Source organism: Macaca fascicularis, chromosome 8 (genome assembly GCF_037993035.2).
Source record: "Macaca fascicularis isolate 582-1 chromosome 8, T2T-MFA8v1.1".
In the NCBI taxonomy this organism is placed as follows: domain Eukaryota; kingdom Metazoa; phylum Chordata; class Mammalia; order Primates; family Cercopithecidae; genus Macaca; species Macaca fascicularis.
In genome coordinates this window covers 45,855,472-45,882,991 of record NC_088382.1, presented here as the reverse complement: position 1 = coordinate 45,882,991, position 27,520 = coordinate 45,855,472, and the positions used below count along the sequence as shown (strand labels likewise).

The window sequence follows — 27,520 nt, the reverse complement described above, 5'->3', positions numbered from 1 at the left end:
ATAAGAAAAAGAGTAATTACTTTGTAATGGTAAGAAAATATTTAACAATATCTTTAGAGACAGAGTCTTGCTATATTGCACAGACTAGAGATTGTGCTCTTCACAGGTACAATCATGGCAAACTATAGCCTTGAACTCCTGGACTCAAGTGATCCTCCTACCTCAGCATCCAGAGTACCAGGAACAACATCATGCCTGGCTAAGAAACCGTTTTTTTTGGCAGCGAATTGAGCCCGGAAAGAAAACATTTTTAACATGAGTTTTCTAATTATTTATGGAGAAATCTCTCTTTTTTTTTTTTTAAGACAGAGTCTCGCTCTGTTGCCAGGCTGGAGTGCAGTGGTATGATCTCAGCTCACTGCAACCTTTGTCTCCCAGGTTCAAGTGATTCTCCTGCCTCAGCATCCCGAGTAGCTGCGACTACAGGCATGCACCACCGCGCCCGGTTAATTTTTATATTTTTAGTGGAGACGGGGTTTCACGATGTTGGGCAGGATGGTCTCGATCTCTTGACCTCGTGATCTGCCTATCTTGGCCTCCCAAAGTGTTGGGATTACATGCGTGAGCCACCGTGCCCGGCCATCTCTATGTTTTTTAATGTTCTGAGCAAGTACTTTTTCCAATAGAAAATTCACCTTTGAAACATATTTTTAGAAACCACTGTTTAAGGTATTATGATTGTTAAAACAATGATCAGTTGTATTTATCTGTTTCCTTAAATCAAAGAGTTTTACTGTTCTTGAAATGGCTCATGGGAAAAAAAACCAAAGAGTCAGCTGTTTCATCTTTTAAAGGCATATGTTGTAAAATAAAAAATGTTTTGCCTTCACAGGTTTTCTAATAGAAGTAAGGTTTCTCAATATTTCATTTTTTAAGTGAAAATATTCCTTTAATGAAAACCTGATTATAGTATTTCTAACGTATTTATCACAGATAGTAAGTCGTTCTAAAACTATTGTATTAGATGTCATCTCTTTCAAATGTTAGACTGTCCTCCCAGCTCCTCATGGAAGAACAATAGGTATCCCTTTCGAGAAATTTGCCTTTCGCAGAATTCAATCAGTACAGAGCTCTTCAGTAGACTTTTCGGGAAGGCAAAACCAAAACTTATTCTGAAAATATCAACTATCATTTAAAAAGTGAAATTCACTGTTGTGTAAGACTGATCACATTGATTATAAATGCTGAGGCACCTGTTTGGTTGATTCCGAAGTGAAGCTGGGATGGGTCAGGAGAACATCCATGTCACCACTGGACTCTGCACCTGTGATGACAGAAGACACATATGAGATTGTCCACATAAATGTATCAGTTGGGCAAATGGAACCAAGCTGATGACACACACAGAAGAGCCTTACTTCTTACAGCCTAACTTTCTATTTCACTGTGCTTCATAGTCAGAATTAGTTAAAAGATTTCAATTTTCTGTCCAACTATTCAGGTGTATTGATGTAGACAGCAGAATCTGTGATGACAACAGTAATCGGCATTAGATACACATTGCATACAGTAAGTTAATTTAATGTGTTAAAAATGCACCTAAGTAACTACTCAATAATGAATAAAAACAATGTTTTAAAATAGCTTTAAAATACACCTATGAACAACTCTATATGTAAAAATCTCAAATTAAACAATATACTGTAACTCTATAAAAGTCAATCAGAAAACTCATTTCGGCCGGGCACAGTGGCTCATGCCTGTAATCCCAGCGCTTTGAGAGGCTGAGGCCACAGGATCACTGAGCCCAGCAGTTCGAGACCAACCCAGTCAACATAGAGAGACCCAGGCTCTCTCTCTTTTTTTTTTTTTAAAAAAAAGAAAACTCACTTCAATTCCTATGATTGAACTCAATTAATCGATCTATACTCTACAACCACATAGCTTCAGGCAAGTTACATGCAGCTATTTAAACCTTTCTTTTCCTATATTCTATGAAATTCTGTCTCCACTTAGATGGAATTTGTTCATTTTACTTTTTTTCAGTGTTGCAAATGAGGACTCTTCATTCCTCTAGACCTCAGTTTTCTTATATGTAAACTACTAAAAACTACTTCATCTGCTATTGTGTAAATAAAAACATATGTAAAAGCATCCACTATAGTGCCTGGTATACAGCATAAAAGAATCCAGTCTATCTCCTGCCTTGCATTTTGATAAGTACAATAGAGGCCAAACATACTTTTGGTGACTAAAGATCTTGCAGTGTCTTTGAGATCCTCTCACTTCAGCCTCCCAAAGTGCTGGGATTACAAGCATGAGCCACAGCGCCTTAACCAAATATTTAAATATAAAGAAGGCTAGGCCGGGCACGGCAGCTCACATGTATAATCCCAGAACTTTGGGAGGCCAAGGTGCGCGGATCACTTGAGGTCAGGAGTTCAAGACCAGTCTGGCCAACATGGTGAAACCGTATTTCTACTAAAAAAAAAAAAAAAAATGGGGCGGAGCAAGATGGCCGAATAGGAACAGCTCCAGTCTCCAACTCCCAGCGCGAGCGACACAGAAGACAGGTGATTTCTGCATTTTCAACTGAGGTACTGGGTTTATCTCACTAGGGAGTGCCTGAAAATCAGTGCTGGTCAGCTGCTGCAGCCTGACCAGCAAGAGCTGAAGCAGGGCGAGGCATCGCCTCACCTGGGAAGCGCAAGGGGGAAGGGAATCCCTTTTCCTAGCCAGGGGAACTGAGACACACAACACCTGGAAAATCGGGTAACTTCCACCCCCAATACTGCGCTCTACCAAGGATCTTAGCAAATGGGCACACCAGGAGACTATATCCCACACCTGGCCGGGAGGGTCCCACGCCCACAGAGCCTCCCTCATTGCTAGCACAGCAGTCTGCAATCTCCCAGCAAGGCAGCAGCAAGGCTGGGGGAGGGGTGCCCGCCTTTGCTGAGGCTTAAGTAGATAAACAAAGCAGCTGCGAAGCTCGAACTGGGTGGAGCTCACAGCAGCTCAAGGAGTCCTGCCTGTCTCTGTAGACTCCACCTCTGGGGACAGGGCACAGCTAAACAACAACAACAACAACAACCAGCTGAAACCTCTGCAGACGCAAACAACTCTGTCTGACAGCTTTGAAGTGAGCAGTGGATCTCCCAACACGGAGGCTGAGATCTGAGAACCGACAGACTACCTGCTCAAGTGGGTCCCTGACCCCTGAGTAGCCTAACTGGGAGACATCCCCCACTAGGGGCAGACCGACACCCCACACCTCACACGGTGGAGTACACCCCTGAGAGGAAGCTTCCATAGCAAGAATCAGACAGGTACACTTGCTGTTCGGCAGTATTCTATCTTCTGCAGCCTCTGCTGCTGATACCCAGGCAAACAGGGTCTGGAGTGGAACTCAAGCAATCTCCAACAGACTTACAGCTGAGGGTCCTGACTGTTAGAATGAAAACTAACAAACAGAAAGGACACCCACACCAAAACCCCATCAGTACATCACCATCATCAAAGACCAGAGGCAGATAAAACCACAAAGATGGGGAAAAAGCAGGGCAGAAAAGCTGGAAATTCAAAAAATAAGAGCACATCGCCCCCTGCAAAGGAACGCAGCTCATCGCCAGCGACGGATCAAAGCTGGACGGAGAATGACTTTGACGAGATGAGAGAAGAAGGCTCCAGTCCATCAAACTTCTCAGAGCTAAAGGAGGAATTACGTACCCAGCGCAAAGAAACTAAAAAGCTTGAAAAAAAAGTGGAAGAATTGATAACTAGAATAATTAATGCAGAGAAGGCCATAAACGAATGGACAGAGATGAAAACCATGACACGAGAAATACGTGACAAATGCACAAGCTTCAGTAACCGACTTGATCAACTGGAAGAAACAGTATCAGCGATTGAGGATCAAATGAATGAAATGAAGCGAGAAGAGAAACCTAAAGAAAAAAGAAGAAAAAGAAATGAACAAAGCCTGCAAGAAGTATGGGATTATGTAAAAAGACCAAATCTAAGTCTGATTGGGGTGCCTGAAAGTGAGGGGGAAAATGGAACCAAGTTGGAAAACACTCTGCAGGATATCATCCAGGAGAACTTCCCCAACCTAGTAGGGCAGGCCAACATTCAAATCCAGGAAATACAGAGAACGCCACAAAAATACTCCTCGAGAAGAGCAACTCCAAGACACATAATTGCCAGATTCACCAAAGTTGAAATGAAGGAAAAAATCTTAAGGGCAGCCAGAGAGAAAGGTCGGGTTACACACATAGGGAAGCCCATCAGACTAACAGCAGATCTCTCGGCAGAAACTCTACAAGCCAGAAGAGAGTGGGGGCCAATATTCAACATTCTTAAAGAAAAGAATTTTAAACCCAGAATTTCATATCCAGCCAAACTAAGTTTCATAAGTGAAGGAGAAATAAAATCCTTTACAGATAAGTAAATGCTTAGAGATTCTGTCACCACCAGGCCTGCCTTACAAGAGACCCTGAAGGAAGCACTAAACATGGAAAGGAACAACCGGTACCAGCCATTGCAAAAACATGCCAAAATGTAAAGACCACCGAGGCTAGGAAGAAACTGCATCAAGTAACGAGCAAAATAACCAGTTAATATCATAATGGCAGGATCAAGTTCACACATAACAATATTAACCTTAAATGTAAATAGACTAGATGCTCCAATTAAAAGACACAGACTGGCAAACTGGATACAGTGAAGACCCATCAGTTTGCTGTATTCAGGAGACCCATCTCACATGCAGAGACATACATAGACTCAAAATAAAGGGATGGAGGAAGGTCTACCAAGCAAATGGAGAACAAAAAAAAGCAGGGGTTGCAATACTAGTCTCTGACAAAACAGACTTTAAACCATCAAAGATCAAAAGAGACAAAGAAGGCCATTACATAATGGTAAAGGGATCAATTCAACAGGAAGAGCTAACTATCCTAAATATATATGCACCCAATACAGGAGCACCCAGATTGATAAAGCAAGTCCTTAAAGACTTACAAAGAGACTTAGACTCCCATACAATAATAATGGGAGACTTCAACACCCCACTGTCAACATTAGACAGATCAACGAGACAGAAAGTTAACAAGGATATACAGGAATTGAACTCATCTCTGCAGCAAGCAGACCTAATAGACATCTACAGAACTCTCCACCCCACATCAACAGAATATACATTCTACTCAGCACCAAATCACACTTATTCCAAAATTGACCACATAATTGGAAGTAAAGCACTCCTCAGCAAATGTACAAGAACAGAAATTATAACAAACTGTCTCTCAGACCACAGTGCAATCAAACTAGAACTCAGGACTAAGAAACTCAATCAAAACCGCTCAACTACATGGAAACTGAATAACCTGCTCCTGAATGACTACTGGGTACATAACGAAATGAAGACAGAAATAAAGATGTTCTTTGAAACCAATGGGAACAAAGATACAACATACCAGAATCTCTGGGACACATTTAAAGCAGTGTGTAGAGGGAAATTTATAGCACTAAATGCCCACAAGAGAAAGCTGGAAAGATCTAAAATTGACACTCTAACATCACAATTAAAAGAACTAGAGAAGCAAGAGCAAACACATTCAAAAGCTAGCAGAAGGCAAGAAATAACTAAGATCAGAGCAGAACTGAAGGAGATAGAGACACAAAAAACCCTCCAAAAAATCAATGAATCCAGGAGTTGGTTTTTTGAAAAGATCAACAAAATTGATAGACCGCTAGCAAGACTAATAAAGAAGAAAAGAGAGAAGAATCAAATAGATGCAATAAAAAATGATAAAGGGGTCAGCACCACCGACCCCACAGAAATACAAACTACCATCAGAGAATACTATAAACACCTCTATGCAAATAAACTAGAAAATCTAGAAGAAATGGATAATTTCCTGGACACTTACACTCTCCCAAGACTAAACCAGGAAGAAGCTGAATTCCTGAATAGACCAATAGCAGGCTCTGAAATTGAGGCAAGAATTAATAGCCTACTAACGAAAAAAAGTCCAGGACCAGATGGATTCACAGCTAAATTATACCAGAGGTACAAGGAGGAGCTAGTACCATTCCTTCTGAAACTATTCCAATCAATAGAAAAAGAGGGAATCCTCCCTAACTCATTTTATGAGGCCAACATCATCCTGATACCAAAGCCTGGCAGAGACACAACAAAAAAAGAGAATTTTAGACCAATATCCCTGATGAACATCGATGCAAAAATCCTCAATAAAATACTGGCAAACCAGATCCAGCAGCACATCCAAAAGCTTATCCACCATGATCAAGTGGGCTTCATCCCTGGGATGCAAGGCTGGTTCAACATATGGAAGTCAACAAACGTAATCCAGCATATAAACAGAACCAAAGACAAAAACCACATGATTATCTCAATAGATGCAGAAAAGGCCTTTGACAAAATTCAACAGCCCTTAATGCTAAAAACGCTCAATAAATTCGGTATTGATAGAATGTATCTCAAAATAATAAGAGCTATTTATGACAAACCCACAGCCAATATCATACTGAATGGGCAAAAACTGGAAAAATTCCCTTTGAAAACTGGCACAAGACAGGGATGCCCTCTCTCACCACTCCTATTCAACACAGTGTTGGAAGTTCTGGCTAGGGCAATCAGGCAAGAGAAAGAAATCAAGGGAATTCAGTTAGGAAAAGAAGAAGTCAAGTTGTCCCTGTTTGCAGATGACATGATTGTATATTTAGAAAACCCCATTGTCTCAGCCCAAAATCTCCTTAAGCTGATAAGAAACTTCAGCAAAGTCTCAGGATACAAAATTAATGTGCAAAAATCACAAGCATTCTTATACACCAGTAATAGACAAACAGAGAGCCAAATCATGAATGAACTTCCATTCACAATTGCTTCAAAGAGAATGAAATACCTAGGAATCCAACTTACTAAGGATGTAAAGGACCTCTTCAAGGAGAACTACAAGCCACTGCTCAGTGAAATAAAAGAGGACACAAACAAATGGAAGAACATACCATGCTCATGGATAGGAAGAATCAATATCGTGAAAATGGCCATACTGCCCAAGGTAATTCATAGATTCAATGCCATCCCCATCAAGCTACCAATGAGTTTCTTCACAGAATTGGAAAAAACTGCTTTAAAGTTCATATGGAACCAAAAAAGAGCCCGCATTGCCAAGACAATCCTAAGTCAAAAGAGCAAAGCTGGAGGCATCACGCTACCTGACTTCAAACTATACTACAAGGCTACAGTAACCAAAACAGCATGGTACTGGTACCAAAACAGAGTATAGACCAATGGAACAGAACAGAGTCCTCAGAAATAATACCACACATGTACAGCCATCTGATCTTTGAGAAACCTGAGAAAAACAAGAAACGGGGAAAGCATTCCCTATTTAATAAATGGTGCTGGGAAAACTGGCTAGCCATAAGTAGAAAGCTGAAACTGGATCCTTTCCTTACTCCTTATATGAAAATTAATTCAAGATGGATTAGAGACTTAAATATTAGACCTAATACCATAAAAACCCTAGAAGAAAACCTAGGTAATACCATTCAGGACATAGGCATGGGCAAGGACTTCATGTCTAAAACACCAAAAGCAACAGCAACAAAAGCCAAAATTGACAAATGGGATCTAATTAAACTAAAGAACTTCTGCACAGCAAAAGAAACTACCATCAGAGTGAACAGGCAACCTACAGAATGGGAGAAAATTTTTGCAATCTACTCATCAGACAAAGGGCTAATATCCAGAACCTACAAAGAACTCAAACAAATTTACAAGAAAAAAACAAACAACCCCATCGAAAAGTGGGCAACAGATATGAACAGACAGTTCTCAAAAGAAGACATTCATACAGCCAACAGACACATGAAAAATGCTCATCATCACTGGCCATCAGAGAAATGCAAATCAAAACCACAATGAGATACCATCTCATACCAGTTAGAATGGCAATCATTAAAAAGTCAGGAAACAACAGGTGCTGGAGAGAATGTGGAGAAATAGGAACACTTTTACACTGTTGGTGGGATTGTAAACTAGTTCAACCATTATGGAAAACAGTATGGCGATTCCTCAAGGATCTAGAACTAGAAGTACCATATGACCCAGCCATCCCATTACTGGGTATATACCCAAAGGATTATAAATCATGCTGCTATAAAGACACATGCACACGTATGTTTATTGTGGCACTATTCACAATAGCAAAGACTTGGAATCAACCCAAATGTCCATCAGTGACAGACTGGATTAAGAAAATGTGGCACATATACACCATGGAATACTATGCAGCCATAAAAAAGGATGAGTTTGTGTCCTTTGTAGGGACATGGATGCAGCTGGAAACCATCATTCTCAGCAAACTATCGCAAGAACAGAAAACCAAACACCGCATGTTCTCACTCATAGGTGGGAACTGAACAATGAAATCACTTGGACTCGGGAAGGGGAACATCACACACCGGGGCCTATCACGGGGAGGGGGGAGGGGGGAGGGATTGCATTGGGAGTTATACCTGATGTAAATGACGAGTTGATGGGTGCTGACGAGTTGATGGGTGCAGCATGCCAACATGGCACAAGTATACATATGTAACAAACCTGCACGTTATCCACATGTACCCTAGAACTTAAAGTATAATTAAAAAAAAAATACAAAAATTTGCCAGGCATGGTGGTGTGTGCCTGTAATCTCAGCTACTCAGGAGGTTGAGGCAGGAGAATTGCTTGAATCTGGGAAGCAGAGGTTGCAATGAGCTGAGATCACACCACTGCACTCCAGCCTGGGCGACACAGCGAGACACCAACTCAAAAAGAAAAAGAAGACTAGACTGTGTACTGGACATCCATGGAAGCTATTTTAGTAAAGGAAATTCTACGCCTTCTCTTCTTCTCATTTCCTTCTCCTAAAAGCTGGATGTCTTTCACCCTCTGCCTACCAACAACGTTTCACTTTATCTAAAAAAACAAAAACAAAAAAACTGTATGAGCAAAAAAACAGAAACAACCCAAGGGTCCATTAATAGGGGACTGGATAAATAAATGAAGTATGATACATGCATACAACTGAATGTTATGCAGCTACAAAAAAGAATAAGGGGCCAGATACGGTGGTTCATGCCTGTAATATCAGCACTTTGGGAGGCTGAGGTGGGTGGATCACTTGAGCCAAGAGTTGAGACCAGCCCAGGCAACATAGTAAAACCAGGTCTCTACCAAAAAAAAAAAAAAAAATTAGCCGGGTGTGTTGGCACATGCCTGTGGTCCCAGCTACTCTAGAGGTTGAAGTGGGAGGATCACTTCAGCACAGGAGGCGGAGGTTGCAGTGAGCCGAGATCACGCCACTACACTCCAGCCTGGGTGACAGAGAGAGACCCCATCTCAAAAAATAAATAAAGAAGGAAGTTTTCTACATACTGATATGGAAAAATCTCCAGGATATATTTGTAAGTGAAAAAAGCAAGGTATAGTATTGTATACATATTATGTTACTTTATGAAAGAAAGGGAGAAGAAAGAAATAAAGGTGGTATACTAACATGTAGTTGTATTTTCAGGAAGAAACATTACAAGAATCCATAGGGAAGTGGTTCTTAATGGGACTTAGTAGGAAGGAGTAGGAAGGAGTGCACAGGGACTGTGGAAGTGAGACATCTTAGTGTATACCTTTTTATGTGAAAGCATATAACCATACAACATACCCAAAAAAGTAAAAATAAAATAGAAATAAATAAATCCAGGAAGGTTGTCATAGCCATGATAGCAAGCATGTGGCTTGCTGTACCTCCAAATCTACATTTTGAAAAGACAGAATCCCAATTCCCACCTAAGGAGGTTCTTATTTAGCAGATTTGTAGGAGGGTACAACAACATGTATTTTTTTTTTTTTAAGTCCTAGGTATTTCTGATGCAGACATACTTGAACAACTGGTTAATTTCAGTTCTCTCATTTTGCAAGTATGGAATCTAAGATCAGGAGAGACATAACAGTGGTAGATTTGGCCTCAGACCCCAGGTCTTTTGACCCCGGTCCAACGTTCTTTCTACTAATCAGTGAGTATGGATTTAGTCTTCTCTCCCCAACTCTAGATTCTTACAGCAGCTACCCAGAGTATTCCTGACAGGCCATCACCTACTTCCTAGACAAAATTCCATAGGTGACCAGAGATTCAGTTCAGGTATCTATTCTATCTACTCCAACATACTCTAAAATGTTTTAAATAAGGTTTTTCTACTCCAATTTTAAAAGTTAACTTTTTTTTGAGACGTAGTCTCGCTCTGTTGCCCAGGCTGGAGTGCAGTGGCGTGATTTCGGCTCACTGCAAGCTCCACCTCCCAGGTTCATGCCATTCTCCTGCCTCAGCCTCCCAAGTAGCTGGGACTACAGGTGCCCGCCACCACGCTCGGCTAATTTTTTGTATTTTTAGTAGAGACAGGGTTTCACCGTGTTAGCCAGGATGGTCTCGATCTCCTGACCTCATGATCCGCCCGCCTCAGCCTCCCATAGTGTTGGGATTACAGGCGTGAGCCACTGTGCCTGGCCAAAAGTTAATATTTTTAAGCATGTATGAGTTTTTCAAAATTTTAAATCAGTAAGACACCAGGATTGTGTAGTTCTTTCTTTGCTCACATTCACATAGTAAGCAGAACTCTTCTGATGAATCCGCTTGTTGTAAGAATTGGTTTTGAACTGGTACTTCTAAAACATTATTCTTAGCTCTATTATAGAAAACTTGGGCAGTCAGGCATGGTGGCTCACGCCTGTAATCCCAGCACTTTGGGAGGCCGAGGTGGGCGGATCACGAGGCCAAGAGATTGAGACCATCCTGGCCAACATGGTGAAACCCCGTTTCTACTAAAAATACAAAAATTAGCTGAGCATGGTGGCACGCGCCTGTAGTCCCAGCTACGCAGGAGGCTGAGGCAGGAGAATCACTTGAACCTGGGAGGCAGAGGTTGCAGTGAGCCAAGATGGCACCACTGCACTCCAGCCTGGTGAGAGAGTGAGACTCTGTCTCAAAAAAAAAAAAAGAAAAAGAAAAAGAAAGGTAAATTAACAAAACTACCCACAATTTCACTATCATCTAGCCAAAGAGCCAAAGACTACCATTACTAGCATTTCAATATACTTAAAGTCATTTAATAAGTGTCATTAAAACTAGTCATTAAAATATCATCCTATAATAAAATCAGGATGAATTTCCCCTTGTTACATATTCCCATCTATAAACAAATACCCTTAACTAATACTACTAGGTCTTAGTGAGTCTATGAAGTACCACAAATTACATCTTTTTAATCCAAGTTCTTCACATACATTAGGCAATTTTAGTATCAGGGCAAAAATAACCCAACATTAGGAAGTATGTTACCTCTTCTAAAACTGCCACAGACTGTAGCAATGTATTCAGAATCCACTTTTTTAACTTCATTTAGTACAATATCCTAATAGAAGAAAAATTAAGTCAGTATTCCCAAAATGGCTTTTCACACGTGACACTCTCAATTCTAATCAAAGAATATAATTTGACACATCTTACTTGCATTTGTAACATCTCTTCACGAGGAATTCTTTTTTCAAAGTCCCCAAAGTATCTATAAAGACAGAATAAGTAGACAAAAGATTTTTGCAAAATTTAAATCTCCTTAAAAATTAAATTGTCTTTTATAACAATTGTCCAGGCCATACCAGCAGATCATTCTCACAAATCAAGGCTAGAATGAATTCATTGAGAAGACAACAGCAAAATTGGGGGTGGGATGAATGGGGGAAGGTTTATTCCTAAATTGGATCAAAATCCTTAAGTGTCATCCTTTGTAATATTTCAAAGACTCCATCTAAACTTATTTGTAAATAAGCTACCTATTCATGTAACAAGAGTAAATAAATACATTTAAGTTAGGGCATAATTTCAAAGTAGACTGCTCTCTACTGACAAGGCAAGGGGTTATGGTTTATGGCTCTTACAACCTGCAAAATTATATTTTCAAATACTATCCTGTAACATGGATGAACTCAGACAACAATATGCTAAGTGAAAGAAGTCAGTCACAAAAGACCACATACTGTATGACTTCATTTACATTAAGTGTCCAGAATAGGCAAATCCGTAGAGATAGAAAGTAGATGAGCAGCTGCCTAGGTCTAACGTGGGTGTAGGGGGAGGCAATGGGGGAATGACTAGTAATAGGTACAGGGTTCTTTCTGAGATAACAAAATGTCCTAAAACTGACTGTAGTGATGGTTGCACAACTCTGTGAATATACTAAAAGTCACTGAATTGTATATTTTAAATGGATGAATTACAGGACATATGAATTACATCTCAATAAGGCTGTTAGGAAACTCAGTGTGAAACAACATCTAAGCATATGCTTCAGCATGATGAAGCGCCTGTTCACAGCCAATTCTCACCAAACCAGTTCTTCAGAAGACCTCCATTTACTACAGAAATGCCAGGAAAGCAAGAATCATACCATCTAGGTCTCTTACTGGCTCAAGATTTTGGAATGGTAGTGTAAGTTTAAAATATTATGGTAAAGCATCAATAGGAAAATTCAAAAGGTTATTAGAACTGAATCACCCACAACACTATATAATGCCAGAAGAGATATATATAGTGCTTATGCACTATAACTGTACAAAATAATTATTGATGCTGATATAGAAATATGCCTAGGAGTTATTCCTATATGGTTATTTAGGTATGAGGTTTGTCCTTTTTTTTAATTTAGTTTTTCATATTCATGTCCTATCTTCTTGGGTAGACTATAAACTCCTTAAAAGTTATACTCAACCTCTCTATATCTTTACCTCAAACCTAGTGTAGTGCTTTGTACAATGTGAGCATGAAATAAAAACCCACTGACTGCCTGATACACTCAGTCCTAGGTATTTCAAGAGGAAGTTCCCTGCTTAAGTCGAAAGAATAAGGGAAATCCTCAAAACAAGTAAACTAGAAAGCAAAAGTGAAAGCATTGTGTGAACACAGGTAGATACTCTATAGAAGTCCACAAATCTTAGCACTTCTGAATAGGAAAATGGTTGTGGTTTAGCTAAGTTTGAAGAGTCCTTGTGGTATATAAAAGAATGTCTATAAAAATTTTACTTTTACATCTCAAGTGTCAAAAGAAAATTTGCCATCTTACTTCAGCCCAATTCGCTGATGATGGTTCAATTTATCTTCATTTTTTCTGAGATCTGTACAGAAGATAAATAAAGATAAATAAATTGACATGTTAATTTAAATGCTTTTCAGGGGAAAAATGCTAAACTCAATGACTTTTTATAAAGAACCACCTGGGGAACAAATACACTGAAATGACTGAAAACATAATGAGAAAAAAATTTCAGATATGAAGAGCTAGATAAAAGTGACTCTTAGGGCTGGGCACGGTGGCTCACACCTGTAATCCCAGCACTTTGGGAGGCCAAGGCGGGCGGATCACGAGGTCAGGAGTTCGAGAACAGCCTGGCCAACATGGTGAAACCCCATCTCTACTGAAAATGCAAAAAATTGGGCATGGTGGTGTGCCCCTGTAATCCCAGCTACTTGGGAGGCTGAGGCAAGAGAATCACTTGAACCCGGGAGGTGGAAGCTGCAGTGAGCCAAGATTGCACCACTGCAATCCAGCCTTGGCAACAGAGTGAGACCCTATTTCAGGAAAAACAAACAAACAAACAAACAAAAAACCAGAATGACACCAAATTTTACTGACTACAGCAAAAAACAACCTTATAAGAACCAATATGGTTTAATTTATTCTAAGAGTAGCAGTAGTAACAACAACTTCTAAATGTTTTCTGATTAACTAGGTTTATTCATATTATTCATTTTTCTTTCACTCTTTCATTCCATTAGTACTGAGTAGTAGATTTGTGCAGTCATTGTGCTAAAAATCCTGTGAAGCCGGGCGCAGTGGCTCATGCCTGTAATCCCAGCACTTTGGGAGGCCGAGGCGGGAGGATCATGTCAGGAGTTCGAGCCTAGCCTGACCAACACGGTGAAACCCCATCTCTACTAAAACTTCAAAAATTAGCCAGGCATGGTGCTGCGCACCTGTAATCCCAGCTACTCAGGAGGCTGGGGCAGAAGAATCACTTGAACCCAAGTGGCAGAGGTTGCAGTGAGCTGAGATCGCACCACTGCACTTCTGGGCAGACAGAGCAAGACTCTGTCTCCAAAAAAAAAAAAAAATCCTTTTGAAAGGAAAACTATTACTGTACCTGCATTTTTTAACTTAAAAATTGTCGTAACATCCCATATTAAGTCTAAAAGTGACTTAGTTCCATTCAGGTGTCCCTTTATTGGACATGAGTCCAGCTGTGAGCCTTGTTAAAGAAACAGCAAGATAAACATGCTTAAAAAGCAATTCCTACAAGCCCCCTTATAGTCACAAATACACACATTCACTCTGGAGATATAAAATGGAGAAAAATAAGCATCTTTATGAAACATAGAGCACTTAATATTTCCTATGGTTGTGTGCACACAGAATACACTAAGGTATATGACTAAAACTGAAGTGGAAATATTGAGTGTGTTATATAGATATATATAGTTATAGATATCAATAGTTGTATTACTTATCTGTGAATTGTAAAATAATATAAAAACCAGAACAGTAGATCCTTGACACTCCCAAGAGATGCAACTCAATACCTCCAAGAAACCCACAGATTCTTGACCCCTTTAGCCAATCATTTCTCTCATATAAGCTGTCTATACCACAAGCAGCAAAGCATAAACCCCCTATGAGATGCACATGTAGAGTTCATTCTCTAGCAATATGGCTCACACAAATTCTTAACTTAGTAATATTACTAATCATGCCTCATAAGAGTTGGTTACCATTTTTAAGTAGTACTTACTATGTACCAAGCACTCTGCTAAGGGCTTTAAATACATTATTGCATTTAATCGTATGAAGCACAAATACCCATTTTGTAGGTGTGAAAACTGAAGCAATAAGGTCATCCATTCTTAAAAAAGTAGTGGAGGTGGGATTCAAAGCCAGGTCAGTCTCCAAAACCTGCCTAACCACTGGACTGCTTGCAAACAGCTGAACTCACAAATACTAAATCCCAAATGCCAAGGATACGCTGTAATGAATCCATATGTGTACATACACCCATGAAAAGTATAAAGAGATACTTACATGTAAAGGATTACTATATTTAAGGAAAACATTTTATAATTACTTGTTAGGCTGTATTTTTATCTTTTTTTTCAAAGCAAAAATTTCTTTAATAACCATTACAAATCTCTTACAGAATCTTTCTCAATAATATATAACTTAGCTTTTAATCTGATACAAGATTTTATTGCTTAAAATTTTATTAAAGAAATAAAAGGGGCTGGGCGCAGTGGCTCACGCCTGTAATCCCAGCACTTTGGGAGGCCAAGGTGGGCAGATCACGATGTCAGATCGAGACCAACCTGGCTAACACGGTGAAACCCCGTCTCTACTAAAAATACAAAAAAAAAAAAAAAAAAATTAGCTGGGTGTGGTGGTGGGTGCCTGTAGTCCCAGCTACTTGGGAGACTGAGGTAGAATAGCATGAACCCGGAAGGCAGAGCTTGCAGTGAGCCTAGATCACGCCACTACACTCCAGCTTCGGTGACAGAGCAAAACTCCAACTCAAAAAAAGAAAAAGAAATAAAGGCAATTTAGATATTTGAAAAATCTGCAAATGATAACTATTTCATTGCTTTTAGGTCAAGAGATTGGTTCTTGGTCTTTTTTTTTTTTTTTTTTTTTTGAGACGGAGTCTCACTCTGTAATCCAGGCTGGAGTGCAGTGGCACCACCTCGGCTCACTGCAACCTCTGCCTCCTGGGTTCAAGCAATTCTCCTGCCTCAGCCTCCTGAGTAGCAGGGATTACAGGTGCCTGCCACCACGCCTGGCTAATTTTGTATTTTTAGTAGAGATAGGGTTTCACCACGTTGGCTATACTGGTCTTGAACTCCTGACCTCAAGTGATTCGCCTGCCTCCCAAAGTGCTGGGATTACAGGTGTAAGCCACCATGCCCGGCCCTAGTTCTTGGTCTTCTTAGTTTTCTCTGAGTTAGTTACAAACCTAAAAATGTTTATGATGGTAATATAAACTATACCCTATACCTACTCTACTACAGAGTTAAAAAGAAAATCTTATCATTTGTATCTGATTGAGAATGGATTTTTCAATTTGAAGTTTGTTAGAGCACTAATGGTACTTCAGGACCATATTTAACCTGGAATTAGTGACCTACAGTCATACTCACCTTCTAGTGTTTTAATTCCTTCATCTACAAACTTCCTTGCAGCAGATGGACTACAAAAAGAAAAGCATTACTTCAATAATGGGTGAAACTTGGGATTCTTGTAACAACCATGTCTTAATAGTAAGAAGAGTTGCTATTAAGCTAAACAAGACCTGCTAAAATGTTGCATGGCCACTTTGGTAATGTTTAACTTTATCCAAAGTATGAATTATTGAAGTGTCAATCATTAGGAAGACAACTATGAACTCAGACATGAAAAAGATGTCTAAGCAGCTGCTGTCATACTGCGCATGTACAGATGGCACTTGAAAACCGTTCATTCATTGAACTAAGATTTACTAAGAGCCATTATGTGTCAGATACTCTTCTGGGTGGTGAAAACGTAGCAGGAATAAGAATGTAAGTGGGTAGATAGAGACAATAGATAGTTACATAAACAAGAAAAATATCAGTGGATAAATTAAAATAGAATGATATGACAGAATGGCTGGGTCCTACTTTAGACTGAGTGGTATAAGGCCTTTGAGATGATACCTAAGCTGAGGTTTGAATGACTAAAGAACCAGCTATCTAGGAGATCAAAGAGAAAAACATTTCGGGAAAAGGAAACAATTAGTGCCAGGGCCCTAAGGCTGGCATGAGCTTGGCCTGTTCAAGAGAAGAGAAAAATTAGGATGCATAGAGTGATGTAAGTGATGGTATGAGGTGCTATGGAGCAGTACACAGGTGTTACACTCTGCTGTGCTTTTACAGTCATGGTGATAGGTTTGGATTTTATTCTGAGTGCAATGGAAAGCTATTAGAAGACACCACACAAAGCAATGACAAAATCTGATTTAGGTTTCTAAAATATCACTTTATTCATATAAATAAATCAGAATGTCAGAAATGACTAAAGATGCTCTTATAGGATGGGCGCAGAAGGAACCTTACTGACTAACCCAACTTCTCTCTTATTTCATAAGGAAGAACACAGAAACCTAGAAAGATGAAGCGATTTGCTAAGGTCACAAATCTAGCTGGTGCTAGCATTGGGACCATTACTCAGATTTCCTGACTCTCTTCTCACCATACCAGTTTGTAGCATAATAAAGCAGGAGCGGGGAACAGAAAGAAAAGGATACACACAAATATAAACATGCAAGCACAACAGTCTGAGGCCACAGTGTTTTGGGACAAATAAACCTATATCATTCAATAAGCTGTGCAAATATCATCACATTATATTGTGATATAGAAACTGATACTGATGTTAGTTAGGAAGGCAATGCAGCATAGAAGAAACAGAACTGAACTCGGAGTCAGAAGATATGGGTTCAAATCTGGCTCTGCCATGGTTACTCATGTTCTATATTCAACTTTCAGTTCTCTTGCCTGGAAAAAAGGGATAATAGATGCTCTCTAAAACACCTTGTGGTTCACACCTATAATCCCAGCATTCTGGGAGGCTGAAGTGGGAGGATTGCTTGAGGCCAGGCATTCAAGACCAGCCTAGGCAACATAGGGAGACATCTTCTCTACAAAAAATAACAAAAATTGGCCACACATGGTAGCACAACCCTTCGTCTCAGCTACTCAAAAGGAGTACTAAGGCAGGAGAGTCACTTTACCCCAAGAGTTCAAAGTTACAGTGAGCTATAATAGCACCACTGCACTCCAGCCTGGATGGCAGAGTAAGACCCTATCTCTAAAAAAAAAAAAAAAAAAAAATTGTAATTCCTCTAATGAAAATTTTAAAATGGCCTTGAGTCCCCCAAGGAGTCATGCTCATTTTCAATATACTAGGTTTAAGAATTTAATATGTTTTAGAATAACTTTCACTGAAAATGCTGCCATTTAAAGAACAAATCATTATATTTAAAGGAATGCCCCATGCCATAAAGATGAGAGCACTAAAGTCTTAATATTTCAATGTTAATCTTTACTTCAGCCAGTGTCAAAAAAGCCCCCCTTGGTACTAGTTCAAATTTTAAGATAATAATCCCTTCATTTAAAAATGCCTGAAGCTGGGCAAGGGGGTGTGCACCTATAATCCAAGCCTTACTTGGGAGGCTGAGGAAGAAGAATCACTTGAGCCCAGGAGTTTAAGGCCTGCATGGGCAATATAGCGACCCTGTCTCAATAAAAAATAATTTAAAAAAAAATTGAGGGCTTGTTCCATTCATGAGGTGCTATGATAAATATCATAATAAATATAAATAGAAACAAAAGACGCCAAGCTGGAGCAGGAAATAGATGCACACGGAACAAGTGGTAGTGGAGTTCAGAGGAAGGAGAGGTTCTTTCTGGCTGGGGAACCAAACTGGTTTCATGAAGGAGGTAACATTTGCCTTGGATGGGGCCTTTACAGTAGAGGCATTATCTGAAGAATCAGCCTCAGATCATAAGCTATGGAAGGGTGAACTGTATGGCTAAGGTAGAGAGGTGGTGAAGTACAGGTTTTGAGAAACAGCAAGTAATTTACTTTGGCTAACAAGAAAAATAAGCCAATTGACGACTGTGTCTGCTTAAAAAATAGTTCTTACCCAATGCCACTAACTCGAGTCAGGAAATTGATGGATGAACTCGTATCATCCTGCCGAATCTTTAAGAAAAGAAAAAAGTCTAACAATAATTTAAGAATGCTTTGAGGACTTAAATGATCTTATTGGAAACATACCAGTCTGCTAAAAGACATGAAGAGCTATTTACAATTGCCTGGATGACCCACACAAAATTATTCACAGGTAATCTAGGGAGTAAAAGGTGAATAACAGAGTAACTGAAGATGTCTTATCTCTTAAGTTATCCAATACTTTTAAAAGGTCTATTCATAACAGATCAGAAGTGATATAATTACTATCATAGGGCTGAAATAAAACCATAAAAATGCTTGGGAGAGTTTAAACACAGAAATTCTAAAAGATGACCGGGCGCAGTGGCTCATGCCTGTAATCCCAGCACTTTGGGAGGCCAAGGCAGGTGGATCACGAGGTCAGGAGTTCAAGACCATCCTGGCTGACACGGTGAAACCCCATCTCTACTAAAATACAAAAAATTAGCCAGGCATGGTGGCAGGCACCTGTAGTCCCAGCTACTCGGGAGGCTGAGGCAGGAGAATGGCATGAACCCGGAAGGCGGAGCTTGCAGTGAGCCGAGATCACACCACTGCACTTCAGCCTGGGTGACAGAGCAAGATTCCGTCTCAAAAAAATAAATAAATAAATTTTAAAAGATAACGATCTTTTAGTCAAAAGTTCATAATCTCTTTTCTGAATAGTACTGAAAATGATGAGCCAACTCTACTATAGGTATTAACAGTCGCTTAAATGCCACATAAAACAAGTGAACATTTTATAGAAACAATATTCAAAATTTTAAAGATACAATAGTTAAAGCCATCAACTCCACTCACCTCATTTCCTGTGAGTTTCACTAGAGTGAATGGCATCAGTCACCCTGCAATGACGCTACATAGTGGCCATAAAGGCAGATACTATAATTAATGAAGTAAACAAGTTAAAATTTTACCTTTTCCAGTTTACGTAATTTTCCAGTTGCTAAAAACTCATCAATCTTTTCAGCAATTTTTGTTCCTACTCCAGGCTACATGGAAAATTAGAAATATAAAAGTCATATGAATATAATGCTTACCAAATCATTAAAAGATAAAGTAAAAAGCAGAAAATGAAAAACAAATAAATACCATGTGATAAGGTTTTGAAATAAAGGATATAGAAAATTGAACCCCAGTGAAAATAAATTCTCCCAAAGACAGAATGCTTATATGAATGACAAGAGGGAAACCCTGACAAAATAATTATAAATATATCTTATTTAAAATTAACTTTTGTTATAGAAAAATTAGAAAATACAGAGTTGCATAAAGAAGAGCATTCACTTACCAGTTTCATTACCCTGAAAAGTAAAATCATCTGTAAACTCATTCTCCAACATTTGGTATATATTATTTGACATCTTTTCTGCTTACAAATATAGGCAGAATTAGTTGGGTGACGTACACACTCTGTTCTTAATACATCAGGAGCAAATTTCCATACCAATAAATAAATCCAACAGTATCTTTAATGGCTGCACAGTATATCATTGTATAAATGCATAATAATTTAATTAGCAAATACCCTCCAGGTAAACATGTATATTGTTTCCAATTATTTGACAGTATAATAATATTCATAAAATTCCTTTGGAACAGAGGTTGTCAAGCTTCTGCATACATCAGCATCACATGGGGGCACTTGGTAAAACACAGAATGCTGAGTTCCACCCTAGAGTTTCTCATTCACCATGTCTGGGGTAGGGCCAAGAATATGCCTAAGTTCTCAGGGGACGCTGATGCTGCTGGCCTAGACACCTCGTTCTAAGAAGCACTGCTCTGGAACTGCACATTCCAACGTGGTACATTAGCCATATATGACAATTTAAGTTTAGATTAATTACAATTTAAAATTCTATTCTTCAGTCACAACATCCACATTTCAAGAACTCAACGGCCAAATGTGGCTCGTGGTTGCTGTATTGGGCAGCACTTCTCTAGAATCTAAGTTTTAGGAGAGCAGAGATCCTGTCTTTTCATTGTTTTATCCCTAGTGACTGGCATACAGGTGATCAAAAATTATGAATTAATGAATCCTAGTAGTTACACATCTCTATTAGTTTCCTTAGGAAAAATATGTCAAAGTGGAATTGCTAGGTCAAAGGATATATACATTCTGACAAAGCAGCCTTCGGAAAGGCTGTAACAACCAACACTTTCATGGGCAGTAAATGAGTGTCCTTTTTTTCACATCTTTCTCCACACTGCATGTATTTGATGGGCACTATATAGTGTTTTGCTTAATTTGCAACTTTGGTATCAGTAAAATTGAACTTTTTTTCATGTGTATTGGTCCTTTTTAGTTAAACATTCAGCATGCTTAATAACAGGTGTGCCAGTTATTTCTGACTGCCTCTTAGGCCTAAGTTCACTCATCAATATTCTTGATTTATTTGATGTTTAATAAATGTCCCCAAATTACTGAAAGCATATTCAAGCTTGGAAAATAGCAATTACCAGATAGAAATGAACAAAAGAGTTAGAAAGCAGAATAGATTAGAAAAAGGAAACTGCTCAGGCTCATTTCCTGTATCAGAAGATTTTTTAAAAGGTAATTATTTTTCCCTTTACAGATAGCGCTACAATAATTTTACTCAATAACATACTGACCTCAAGCAATTTAGACCCAAGCTACTTTCTATACCTAACATTAAGGAATAAAAGGCAAACTACTCACTCTGGAAATTTCGGATTTCTAGAATTACTGAGAAGTAATAGATTAGATAATCTAGAATAATTTCTAGAATTACTGAGAAGAAATTCTAGAAATGGGCTAGATAGTAGCTCTGTGATTCTTAAATGATTGTGAAAAGGCACAATGATGAGATTTTTACATCCAGTCTTGTGCAAAAGGAATTTTGGATACCTTTGTATTCTTTTTAGGAATATACCATAAGCGCAGATTTCAGATGAAGTGTATCAGAGCTTTTCAGAAGTTTTTCTCTAAGAAATGAGCAGGCTATTTGCAATAAACATAAAAAAGGAAGTACTGCAGGGATAAAAGAGGAACTGAAAGGAAGCAGGAGTGGTTCCTGAGACTATCAATGGGTCAGTTCACCAAGACAGAAACTCAGAATTAAAGTCTAATGTATTTGTAACTTACTTGGCTAGTCTATTTAAGGAGGATATACTGATGCTGAGAACTGTCTATGCCACAAGGATTTAAAGCCTATATATCAGAGCATGATTTGTACTGAATAACAAAGTCAAGGTTAAGATGTGGCACATGTTGAATGTGGACAATTTGTCACTAAATTACAAGATGTCCAAGATTATGATAATGTTATGACTCTGAAGGGCAAAAATATAATGGCAATTATGGGCCAGGCATGGTGGCTCACACTTGTAATCCCAGCACTTTGGGAGGCTGAGGCAGGAGGATCACTTGAGCCCAAGAGTTCAAGACTAGCCTGGCAACATAACAAGATCCAATCTCTACAAAAGAAATTTTAAAAAGTATATATATATATATAGAGAGAGAGAGAGATATCCGAGTGTGGTGGTGCATGCCTGTAGTCCCAGCTACTCGGGAGGCTAAGATGGGAGGATCGCTTGGCTGGAGATCAGGGCTGCAGCAGTAAGCTGTGATCATGCCACCACTGCACTCCAGCCTGAGTGACAGAGCAAGATCCTGTCTCAAAAAAAAAAAAAAAAAAAGGGGCAATTATGGCTCATCTCCTGAGAAGGTTAAAGATAATCAAATATTAATACTCAAATTCCAGAGAACGTTTGTGAAACATTAATAGGTAAAGAACAAAAGGAGGTGATAACTATCAGGATCTGGACTAATCAAAAGTCATCTCAGGCTAGGCGCAGTGGCTCACAACTGTAATCCCAGCACTTTGGGAGGCTCAAGGCAGTGGATCACCTGAGGTCAGGAGTTTGAGACCAGCCTGGCCAACATAGTGAAACCCGGTCTCTACCAAAAATACAAAAATTAGCTGGGCGTGGTGACGCATGCCTGTAGTCCCAGCGATTCGGGAGGCTGAGGCAGGAGAATCACTTGAACCCCAGAGGCGGAGGCTGCAGTGAGCCAAGATCGTGCCACTGCACTCTAGCCTGAGCAACAGGGTGAGACTCTGTCTCAAAACAAACAAACAAGTCATATTAATTTGACATCTTTCACAAAAGATGAATAAGATATGGTCCTTAAATTTGAGGAACTTTGAATCATTTAGTAAGATTTAGATGAGACAACAATCTGACTATCAATAGATAGACCATCTCAGGATATTCTTAGTGATATTACAGGTTGAGTATCCCTAATACAAAAATCCACATTCCAGAATGTCCAAAATCTGAAGCATTTTGAGTGCTGACATGACACTCAAAGGAAATGAAATGCTCATTGGAGTATTTTGGATTTTGGATTTTCCGGTTAGGAATATTCAACCATATACAAATATTCCAAAAAGAAAAAAAAATCCAAAATCCAAAATACTTCTGTTCCCAAGCATTTCAGATAAGGGGTATTATATTACAAATTAACAAGGGATGTGACCCTCTAGAAACTGTGATACAGTACACAAGGCTTCATGGAAATTACAGAGAATAGGGCTAAATGCCATAAAATAAAAGGGGCTTAATCATGTGCTTATTAGTAAGATCTCTCTGGGGAACACGCACCCTCACTAACTCATATAGGTTCCTACACCTGGGGATCAGAGAAAAATAGGTGGGGACCAGATATGCTAGTGCCACTTGGTCGCCCTTCTTAAAAACCAACACTCAAGTTGAAATTCAATGTGAGTACATGTATATATTGTAACAGAGAGGAAGAAAACTGTAATTACAAATATTTTTAAAAATTTTAACCCATCTTCCCCCAAATGAAAACATTTTGAGCTTGAAAAAGTGTGTATGAAACAGCATGAATGCCATTCCAAGAAATCAGGAGTAGTGAAATCAGCCTGTGTGGGTCAAGGCCGCTTCACATAGGCAAGTTTGGTTTGGTGGAAACCCACCAAATTTGTACACATGTGAACTCTTCGATCAACATGCTAACTAAACTTACCAATTTCTTAGCTTCAGCTCCACTCTTTATTTTGTATGGGTATTTTGCTATAACAGATGCTGCTTTTCTATAAGGAAAGAGAAAAAGGAAAACCAATTAGAAATCCAGCAGGGCCTTCATTTTTCTTAAACTGGAATATATATACAAGCAAATATCTATGCTTATGGTTTCACCAAGATAACTAATTTTCTTTTTTTTTGTTTTTTGGTATTTTTTGAGATGGAGTCTCCCTCTGTCACCAGGCTGGAGTGCAGTGGTGTGATCTCAGCTCACTGGAACCTCCGCCTCCCGGGTTCAAGTGATTAACTTGCCTCAGCCTCTCGAGTAGCTGGGACTACAGGCGTACATCATCACACCCGGAGTTTTCTGTATTTTAGTGGAGATGGTGTTTCACCATGTTGGCCAGGATGGTGTCGATCTCCTGACCTCGTGATCCACCCGCCTTGGCCTCCCAAAGTGCCAGGATTACAGGAGCGAGCCACTGTGCCTGGCCTAATTTTCTATCTCCATATGAAATTTCAAACTCACATGAGCTGACAGACCACCTACTATATGTCTAGCTTTTTTTTTTTTTTTTTTTGAGACGGAGTTTTGCTTGTTGCCCAGGCTGGAGTGCAATGGCGCAATCTCGGCTCACCACAACCTCTGCCTCCTGGGTTCAAGCGATTCTCCTGCCTCAGCTTCCCGAGTTGCTGGGATTATAGGCGCCTGCCACCACACCCGGGTAATTTTTTGTATTTTTAGTAGAGATGGGGTTTCTCCATGTTGGCCAGGCTGGTCTCGAACTCAGACCTCAGGTGATCCACTTGCCTTAGCCTCCCAAAGTGCTAGGATTACAGGCGTGAATCACTGCTCCCGGCCACTTTTTTTTTTTGAGACGGAGTCTCGCTCTGTCGCCCAGGCTGGAGTGCAGTGGCGTGATCTCCGCTCACTGCAACCTCCGCTTCCTGTGTTCAAGCAATTCTCCTCCCTCAGCCTCCCGAGTAGCTGGGATTACAGGCATGAGCCACTACGCCTGGCTAATTTTTTTGTATTTTTAGTAGAGACAGGGTTTCACCATGTTGGCCAGGCTCATCTCGAACTCCTTACCTTGTGATCTGTCCACCAGGGCCTCCAAAAGTGCTGGGATTACAGGCATGAGCCACCGCGCCTGACCTATGTCTAACTTTTAAAGTATCTTGAAAAGCTCCACATTTGAGAATAACTGAATTTAAACCCTATACGTCAGAGTATGATTTGTACTGAGTAACCAAGTGACTTGTTTTGATTTGTGCTGACTAACAAAGTGATTTAAACTGTATACATAATACTCAAGGGATGGGGAGACCAGCTGTCTTTCTTTCTTTAGGAGTAGAAATTATCACTGGGTCCCCTTTTTTAAAATAGCCAGTTTTTAGAAATTGTTCATAACTCCCTCATAAAAATGTGCCACATTTGAATTATTAGACACCAGATCTGCTTATGGATACCTATTTTATTTTGAGATGGAGTCGCCCAGGCTGGAGTGCAGTGGTGCCATCTCAACTCACTGCAGCCTCTGCCTCCCAGGTTCAAGTGATTCTCCTGCCTTAGCCTCCTGAGTAGCTGGACTACAGGTGTGTGCTTCCACACCTGGCTAATTTTGTACTTTTTTTTGAGACGGAGTCTCGCTCTGTCGCCCAGGCTGGAGTGCAGTGGCACGATCTCGGCTCACCGCAAGCTCCGCCTCCCAGGTTCACGCCATTCTCCTGCCTCAGCCTCCCGAGCAGCTGGGACTACAGGCACCTGCCACCACGCGCCCTAATTTTTTGTATTTTTAGTAGAGACGGGGTTTCGCCATGTTAGCCAGGCGATCTGCTAACCTCACCTGCTAAGATCACCTTGTGATCTGCCCGCCTTGGCCTCCCAAAGTGCCGGGATTACAGGCATGAGCCACTGTGCCCAGCCAATTGTGTATTTTTAGTAGAGACAGGTTTTCACCATGTTGGCCAGGCTGGTTTCCAACTCCTGACCTCAAATGATCCACCTGCTTCGGTCTTCCAAAGTGCTGGGATTACAGGCATGAGCCACAGCATCCAGCCCTTGGATAGCTATTTTAAAATTCATAGTTTCAAATTGTATTCCCTTATGTCCCCACATCAATTTATTTATTTTTTTAATGGAGATGGGCTGTTCCTATGTTGCCCAGGTTGGTCTTGAACTCCTGGGCTCAAGCCACCCACCCGCCTTGGCCTCCCAAAGTGTTGGGATTATAGACATGAGCCACCATGCCTGGCCCCTATATCAGTTTTTAAAAATTGTTTCCACCTTTCCACCCCCTAGTGCTGCTGGGCCTGCAGATCTCTGTTCCACAGCATGGAGTTTGTTAAAGTTGTTAAGAATAAGGCCTACTTTAAGAGATACCAAATGAAATTTAAAGATGACAAGATGGTAAAACTGACTACTATGCTCAGAAATGCTTGGTAATACAGGATAAAAATAAATACAACACACCCCAATACAGGATGATAGTTCATGTAACAAACAGAGATATGATTTGTCAGATTGCTTATGCCCGTATAGAGGGGGATATGATAGCCTGCGCAGCATATGCACATGAACTGCCAAAATATGGTGTGAAGGTTGGCCTGACAAATTATGCTGCAGCGTATTGTACTGGCCTGCTGCTGGCCCACAGGCTTCTCAATAGGTTTGGCATTGGACAAGATCTATGAAGGCCAAGTGGAGGTGACTGGCAATGAATACAATGTGGAAAGCATTGATGGTCCACCAAGTGCCTTTACCTGCTATTTGGATGCAGGCCTTGCGAGAATTACCACTGGCAATAAAGTTTTTGGTGACCTGGATGGAGGTTTGTCTATCCCTCACAGTACCAAATGATTCCCTGGTTATGATTCTGAAAGCAAGGAATTCAATGCAGAAGTACACCAGAAGCACATCATAGGCCAGAATGTTGCAGATTACATGCGCTACTTAATGGAAGAAGATAAAGATGCTTACAAGAAACAGTTCTCTCAATACATAAAGAATAGCATAACTTCAGACATGATGGAGGAGATGTATAAGAAAGCTCATGCTGCTACAGGAGAGAATCCAGTCTATGAAAAGAAGCCCAAGAAAGAAGTTAAAAAGAAGAGGTGGAACCGTCCCAAAATGTTCCTTGCTCAGAAGAAAGATCGCATAGCTCAAAAGAAGGTAAGGTTCCTCAGGGCTCAGGAGCGGGCTGCTGAGAACTAAACCAAACCAATTTTCTATGAGGATTTTTCAGATAAAGACAATAAACTTATGGACAGAAAAAAAAAAAAAAAAACTGTTCCCATTGCAGTTCAGCATAAATCAGTGACCTGTAATTCTTGTCCACCTGCACACATATCCAGCTTGTTAATCTGCTGACAGATTAGATACATCCTGGGAGCTCGCCGATGGTATTCTGTCCATAATTTCAATGCAAAATGTAATTCAGAGTTGATGCTGATGAGAAGTGACAGTACAGCTAAGTCAAAAGCATAAATACTGGATAGTCTTTGGAACCTTGGATTTTCATTCTGTTATAGCACAAATAACCCTTTAGATTTGGATCTGAACTTCTTTCTAAGCACATGACTGATGATGAATCTGAAAAGACATATTTATAAGTAAAGAAGCAGGCAACAACAGTTTATGGAGGGGATCATTTCAGGAAAGGCAAGTAGTTCC

At 39.9% G+C, this 27,520-nt stretch overlaps 1 protein-coding gene and 1 pseudogene across 6 annotated transcripts in view; one reads left to right on the top strand and one right to left on the bottom strand.

Annotated features, from left to right (window-relative positions):
• The window catches only part of POLB (DNA polymerase beta), a 39,685-nt gene that overhangs the window by 9,271 nt on the left and 2,894 nt on the right, over positions 1-27,520 (bottom strand). For 4 of the 6 annotated variants that reach the window (XM_073998737.1, XM_045398189.3, XM_073998739.1 and 1 more), the window contains 8 exons: positions 23,846-23,912; positions 19,746-19,820; positions 18,761-18,819; positions 16,236-16,285; positions 13,120-13,171; positions 11,511-11,565; positions 11,343-11,415; positions 1,194-1,264 (listed from right to left, as the gene is read on the bottom strand). In XM_073998737.1, coding sequence (XP_073854838.1) covers positions 1,194-1,264; positions 11,343-11,415; positions 11,511-11,565; positions 13,120-13,171; positions 16,236-16,285; positions 18,761-18,819; positions 19,746-19,820; positions 23,846-23,912 — 502 coding nt within the window. Of the gene's footprint in view, positions 1-1,193; positions 1,265-1,358; positions 1,466-11,342; positions 11,416-11,510; positions 11,566-13,119; positions 13,172-16,235; positions 16,286-18,760; positions 18,820-19,745; positions 19,821-23,845; positions 23,913-27,520 lie in introns of all 6 variants that reach the window. The other 2 variants (XR_012416402.1, XR_012416403.1) reach the window with 1 other exon arrangement.
• On the top strand, positions 26,168-27,134 carry LOC107130598 (large ribosomal subunit protein uL18 pseudogene; annotated as a pseudogene).